This window comes from Triticum dicoccoides, chromosome 3B (genome assembly GCF_002162155.2).
Source record: "Triticum dicoccoides isolate Atlit2015 ecotype Zavitan chromosome 3B, WEW_v2.0, whole genome shotgun sequence".
NCBI lineage: Eukaryota > Viridiplantae > Streptophyta > Magnoliopsida > Poales > Poaceae > Triticum > Triticum dicoccoides.
In genome coordinates, this window is record NC_041385.1 from 464,012,938 (window position 1) to 464,020,397 (window position 7,460).

Consider the following 7,460-nt stretch of genomic DNA (forward strand, 5'->3'; position numbering starts at 1 on the left):
TGTTGATACCTTACCTGCAATCCTAAATGCTTAGTATAGGATGCTAGTTTATCATCATTGGCCCTACATTCTTGTCAGTCTGCCTTGCTATACTATCGGGCCGTGATCACTTGGGAGGTGATCACGGGTATATACTATACATACATACATACTATACAGATGGTGACTAAAGTCGGGTCCGCTCGAAGAGTACCCGCGAGTGATTCACGGATTGGGGGCTGAAAGGACCTTTGTCCCGACGGCCCTCTGTGTGGATCTTTGTGGCGGAGCGACAGGGCAGGTTGAGACCGCCTAGGAGAGAGGTGGGCCTGGCCCTGTTCGGCGTTCGCGGATACTTAACACGCTTAACGAGATCTTGGTATTTGATCTGAGTTGGTTACGAGCCTATACGCACTAACCATCTACGCGGGAGTAGTTATGGGTATCCCGGCATCGTGGTATCAGCCGAAGCCTTCGTGACGTCAACAACTGAGCGGCGCGCGCCGGATTGGACTGGAACGCCACTAGGCTAGGTCTGCTTCCGGCCGCCCACGCAACGTGCAGGTGTGCTCAGGGCGATGGGCCCAGACCCCTGCGCGCTTAGGTTTAGACCGGCGTGCTGACCTCTATGTTGTGCCTAGGTGGGGTTGCGACGTGTTGATCTTCCGCGACCGGGCATGACCCAGGAAAGTGTGTCCGGCCAAATGGGATCAAGCGTGCTGGGTAAGTTGGTGCACCCCTGCAGGGAAGTTAATCTATTCGAATAGCCGTGATCTTCGGTAACAGGACGACTTGGAGTTGTACCTTGACCTTATGACAACTAGAACCGGATACTTAATAAAACACACCCTTCCAAGTGCCAGATACAACCCGGTGATCGCTCTCTAACGGGGCGACGAGGAGAGGATTGCCGGGTAGGATTATGCTATGCGATGCTACCTGGAGATGCTACTTGGAGATGCTACTTGGAGATGCTACATGGAGATGCTACTTGGAGATGCTACTTGAAGATGCTACTTGGAGGACTTCAATCTACTCTCTTCTACATGCTGCAAGACGGAGGCTGCCAGAAGCGTAGTCTTCGACAGGATTAGCTATCCCCTTCTTATTCTGGCATTCTGCAGTTCAGTCCACTGATATGGCCCTTTACACATATACCCATGCATATGTAGTGTAGATCCTTGCTTGCGAGTACTTTCGATGAGTACTCACAGTTGCTTTCTCCCCCCTTTTCCCCTTTCCTTTCTTTCTGGTTGTCGCAACCAGATGCTGGAGCCCAGGAGCCAGACGCCACCGTCGACGACGACCCCTACTACACTGGAGGTGCCTACTACTACGTGCAGCCCGCTGACGACGACCAGGAGTAGTTAGGAGGATCCCAGGCAGGAGGCCTGCGCCTCTTTCGATCTATATCCCAGTTTGTGCTAGCCTTCTTAAGGCAAACTTGTTTAACTTATGTCTGTACTCAGATATTGTTGCTTCCGCTGACTCGTCTATGATCGAGCACTTGTATTCGAGCCCTCGAGGCCCCTGGCTTGTATTATGATGCTTGTATGACTTATTTATGTTTTTAGAGTTGTGTTGTGATATCTTCCCGTGAGTCCCTGATCTTGATCGTACACGTTTGCGTGCATGATTAGTGTACGATTGAATCGGGGGCGTCACAACTGGAGACCGAAAGGTCGAACATGAGTCATATAGTAGATATGATCAAAATAGAGATGTTCACCATTGATGACTACCTCATCTCACGTGATGATCGGACATGGGTTAGTTGATTTGGATCGTGTATCACTTAAATAACTTGAGGGATGTTAATTTAAGTGGGAGTTCCATAGTAATTTGATTAATTGAACTTAAATTTATCATGAACTTAATCTTAATAGTTTTTGCATATCTATGTTGTAGATCAATAGCTCGCGACATAGGTCCTCTATTCTTGATATGTTCCTAGAGAAAACTAAGTTGAAAGATGACAATAGCAATGATGCGGGATGGGTCCATGATCTGGGGATTATCCTCATTGCTGCACAGAAGAATTATGTCCTTGATGCATCGCTAGGTGACAGACCTATTGCAGGAGCAGATGCAGACGTTATGAACGTTTGGCAAGCTTGATATGATGACCACTTAATAGTTTAGTGCGCCATGCTTTACGGCTTAGAACCAAGGACTTCAAAATGTTTTGAATGACACAGAGCATATGAGATGTTCCAAGAGCTAAAATTGGTATTTCAAACTCATGTCCGCATCGAGAGGTATGAGACCTCTGACAAGTACTTTGCCTACAAGATGGAGGAGAATAGCTCAGCCAGTGAGCATGTGCTCAGAATGTCTAGGTACTACAATCGCTTGAATTGAGTGGGAGTTAATCTTCAAGATAAGATAGTGATTGACAGAGTTCTCTAGTCACTATCACCAAGCTACTAGAGCTTCGTGATGAACTATAATATGCAAGGAATGACTAAAACTATTTCCGAGCTCTTTGCGATACTGAAATTAGCGAAGGTAGAAATCAAGAAAGAGCATCAAGTGTTGATGGTTAATAAATACCACTAGTTTCAAGAAAAGGGACAAGGTAAAGAAAGGGAACTTCAAGAAGAATGGCAAGCAAGTTGCCGCTCCCGTGAAGAAGCTCAAAGCTGGACCCAAGCCTGAAACTGAGTGCTTCTACTGCAAAGGGAATGGTCACTAGAAGTGGAACTGCCTCAAATACTTGGCGGATAAGAAGGATGGCAAAGTGAACAAAGGTATATTTGATATACATGTTATTGATGTGTATCTTACTAGTGTTCGTAGTAGCCCCTGGGTATTTGATACCGGTTCAAGTGCTAAGATTAGTAACTCAAAACAGGAGTTGCAGGATAAACATAGACTAGTTAAGGGCGAGGTGACGATGTGTGTTGGAAGTGGTTCCAAGGTTGATACGATCATCATCGCACACTCCCTCTACCTTTGGGATTAGTGTTGAGCCTAAATAAATGTTATTTGGTGTTTGCGTTGAGCCTAAATAAATGTTATTATATCGTGTTTATTGCAATATAGTTATTCATTTAAGTCAGAGAATAATTGTTGTTCTGTTTACATGAATAAAACATTCTATGGTCATACACCAAATGTGAATGGTTTATTAAATCTCGATCGTAGTGATACACATATTCGTAATATTGATGTCAATAAATGTAAAGTTGATAATAATAGTGCAACATACTTGTGGCACTGTCGTTTAGATCATATTGGTGTAAAGTGCATGAAGAAACTCCATGCGGATGGACTTTTGGAAAGCTTTTGGGCTGCCTTGGGAACCCGCGTACGCCCTTGCCACCTTAGCACCAAAGAGGAAACTGCCTCCTCTGTGCCCGCTGGCGCCCGCCTGGCCTTGGTCGTCATGGCTCACGTCATCGCAGCCTCGTGAGGCTGGGTGCCCGCATAGAAGTCTCCGCTCCTCAGGAGGTAGGCCTGGAGAGCCGCCCCTCGGGAGGCAGGCCTGGAGAGCCGCCCCTCAGGAGGTCTTGATGTCGCCCTCCTCGCGAGGCCAGGGGACCTCACGAGGGTCTTGTCTTGGCGGCCTTGCCGCTGGGCCGTACCAGACCGTCGAGCGAGCCACACCCTGGGCCGCAGGCATGCAGGTCTGGGTATCCCCGATCCCAGAACGTTGACAAGTACCTCATAGGAAATCCCCTAGTTATCAAAACAGACCGACATTCCTTGAAGTATATGGCCTCTGAGAGACTTACTAAGGGAATTCAGCATAAACAGCTCCTCAAATTGTTGGAATTTGACTACACCATCGAATACAAGAAGGCAAGGAGAACTTGGTAGCAGATGCTCTCTCAAGGAAAGATACATCAACTCCAAGTAATTGCAACAATATCAGTGTAGTAATTCCTCATTGGACATAAGATGTTAGAAAAAGTTATGAGGCAGATCCTGACAGCTCCAAACTTTTGCAAAGAGTAGTTGCTAATACTGATGATCAGCCTAAATTCTCCACTGCAAATGGCTTCTAAAGTACAAGAACAGAATCTATGTTGGAGGTGCTCATGATTTCAGAACAAATCTCTTGAAAACCTTCCATTCCTCTGGTTTAGGGGGACACTCAGGTGTTAAAGCCACATATTACAGAATCAAAAAAGTGTTCTATTGGCCCAATCTCAAGAAAGTAGTGGAAGAGTTTGTGAGCAAATGCCCTACTTGCCAATTGAACAAAGTGGAACACATACATCCTCCTGGCTTACTACAGCCCTTACCTGTACCTGATATGGCCTGGGCCCACATCACCATGGATTTCGTTATAGCACTACCTAAATCCCAAGGAAAGGAGGTTATACTGGTAATGGTGGACAGAATAACCAAGTATGCCCACTTTATCCCTCTCTCTCACCCATACTTTGTTCAGACTCTGTCCCAAGCTCATGGACAATGTGATTAAGTTACATGGTTTGCCCATAGCAATAGTGTCTGACAAAGATAGCATCTTTACCAGCAACCTCTACCAGGAACTTTTCAATGCTTTTGATGTAGAGGTCAGATTCAACACTGCCTCTCACCCACAAATAGATGGTCAGACAGAGGGTATCGATCAATGTCTTGAAGCTGAAGCTTATCTGAGAGGAATGGTGTTCCAAAATCCCAAACAATGGATGAAATGGTTGCCTTTGGCTGAACTCTGGTACAACACCTCCTATCATTCCTCTCTTAAAGTTACTCCTTTTGAAGCCATGTATGCCTACAAGTCACCACAAATTGGAGAGTTGCTATATCCAATCCCCCGTCCCTGAGGCCAGGATGACTATTTCTGAAAGAACAGCTTTACTACAGCAATTGAAAGCAAACTTAGTATGCTCAAAGCAGAATTAAATAGCTGATAAAAAAAGAACAGAATGATGTCAATGACATGGTCTATCTCAAGATTCAGCCATACAGGCAAAATGCATTTGGTCTCATAGGCTTGCTCAAGCTCCGATCCAAATATTATGGTCCTTGCAAGATTTTACAGAAAATTGGCGCCGTGGCTTACAAACTTCAGCTCCTAGAAAGTACTGACATACATCCCGTCTTTCATGTAAGTCAGCTCAAGAAACATCTCGGCAACCATGCCATTCCCCTTCCTCATGTGCCCTTGGTTACACCTGATGCTGTATCAAAGACTATTCCTGTTGGTCAATGCCTAGTCGTGAGAAAGCCTGGCTCCAGACGATGCTACGTGGGAGTATGCAGCCTTCATGAATTCCATATTTCCTGGCCACAAACTGTTTCACCTCAAGGACATGGTGCAGCTGATGGCGGCGGCATTGTCAGGACCAAAGCCTCGACAAAACTACCTGAAGAACGCAACATCTGGGGAGAAGAAGAAGATTCAGATAACAGATGACTGAGATGAAAGCGTACCACTCGAGTCAAAGATCAACGGCTCGCACTGTTGAATTACCGCCAATCGCCGGTACACTGTTCGTTTAAACCAGTCACTGTCAAAACAGCTACTCCCTCCATTCGAAATTACTTGTCACAAAAATGAGTGTGCCTACAACTAAAATACATATATTCATTTCTTGTCAGTCACCGTCAAAACAGCTACTCCCTCCGTTCGGAATTACTTGTCATAAAAATGGATGTATCTACAACTAAAATACATCTAGATACATTCATTTCTTGGACGAGTAATTCCAAACGGAGGGAGTAGCTCTGTAACTTTGGGCGGCCATATAAGCCGAACCCCTCTCCTGTAATCGCTATCCAACTACTCCAGACTTTCCCCTAGCTTAGAACCCTATATATGTACTTGTAAGCCGGGTCTCCGCCCGTGCAACTATCCAATTAATTCCCTAATTCGCATAGATCGTGTGATTTCCGGTGGTTTGGGTCTTACATTAGTCCGAATATACCTTTGGGGAAACAATAACCTTTTCCATTTCAAACATACAAACAAACATCAAACTGCAGTGAACAATAGGAGCACTAGCTAATTTTCTACACTGCCTAAATTCAGGCTAAACAGCATTTCCTCGCAAGCTCATGGACTCATGGCGGCAGTAACAAATGATACAACAACCAATCTGTCAACAGGAAAAACCCTGAATTTATCAGCATTTTAGCAGTTACCGTTGCTGCAGAACAAAGCTCTTGGAGCTTTCGTACTAAGACGAGACAGAATTTGAGCACCATTTTTCAGAACAGTCAGTTGAACCATTCAAATATGCCTCAGGAACTTTTATCCTAAACACGGAGTAATGGTGATTCAAGCTTTTCTGCCCGTGCAATCTGTAGACACTGCCCAGTGCTCCAGTAATGGGATTAGGGAAAGCATAGAAGACGCGCTTGAATCTTTGATGTACAAGCGCCATAGCACACCTTCAAACAAACAAACAAACAAACATATCAGCAAACTGACCAGTAAGCAACAAGCAAACAATAATGTCATACTCTCGTAATAGTGAACCTACATCGCACATGGTTCCCAAACAAGGTAGATGTCAAATCCTGTGCAAAGATATGGTCTGTTTCTTTCAGATAAGTCGCTGCTGCATGCTGTATGTGCAGATTGATCTTCATCCTGAAGTTCAAACTTGAACTTGTTAGCAAAACAGGATAGAATAAATATGCGTCAATTCCAGTCTTCCGCTACAGCACTAATAGAGTTATTAAAGGAGAGCGGCAACAATAGATGGTAGACAATATAAGTAATAAGGCTCACATTTGTAACTATCTTTATCCGCTTTGCTGGTTCATCATCAGAACAATTCTCTACATCACCATTTAATTTTGGTTGGGTCGTTGAAGCAGGGAATATCCTTCTATCCCTCTCGGCGGCATTTTCAATGGCAACAACTGCAGCATGCAACAGAGGATGCCAGAGAAAACCACCTTCAGACGGCAGTGTCTTCTGCTCTGTACACCTTTGTTTCATCCATCCGAAAGGGTTTATACATGAGACCTCCCTGTCTAAGCCATTGCAAAAACGAGAGCTCGACGGCAATGAAGTGTCAGCTTTATCCTCAATTGCTTCAGGGAATAAGCTGGCATTATCTGCTTCTACTATTGCACATTTGTTCCCATTTAGACAAGTATCACGCTGGTGTGTTTGGTCTGTAGCCTTTGAAATTATTTGCATGCTTGATGGATCAACAATAATGGCAGCATTGTCCACCTGGTAAAAGCTCACCCATGCAGAAATTAACCAAAAACGTTGATCTACGCCACCCAACCAGCAATTTAAAATCACACCATGCAAGAAGGAAAACCCCCACAGATGTGGTGCCCTTGCTAACAGTTCATATTATAGGAAGCATATATCTGGATATAGCACTAGCAGACAGGATTTTTTTTAACTTAATCTCACACAATGTATGTCCGTCACTACTTGTCTATCTGTCCTAGAACAATTTTATCTTGCAGTTCCTTAAACCAGTTGGTTCGCAGAGAGGAAATCACAAGACTGCAATTAGGGTTATCAGTAGCTGGTGTTTTTACTAATACTAGTA

At 44.6% G+C, this 7,460-nt stretch overlaps 1 protein-coding gene across 7 annotated transcripts in view; it reads right to left on the reverse strand.

The window, feature by feature from the left end:
• Positions 1-5,861: 5,861 nt before the first annotated feature.
• The window catches only part of LOC119276534 (tRNA-specific adenosine deaminase TAD3-like), a 7,205-nt gene continuing 5,606 nt past the window's right edge, over positions 5,862-7,460 (reverse strand). For all 7 annotated transcript variants that reach the window (XM_037557615.1, XM_037557614.1, XM_037557613.1 and 4 more), the window contains 3 exons: positions 6,674-7,126; positions 6,423-6,532; positions 5,862-6,330 (listed from right to left, as the gene is read on the reverse strand). In XM_037557615.1, coding sequence (XP_037413512.1) covers positions 6,117-6,330; positions 6,423-6,532; positions 6,674-7,126 — 777 coding nt within the window. In that variant the 3' untranslated portion in view covers positions 5,862-6,116. The remainder of the gene's footprint in view (positions 6,331-6,422; positions 6,533-6,673; positions 7,127-7,460) is intronic.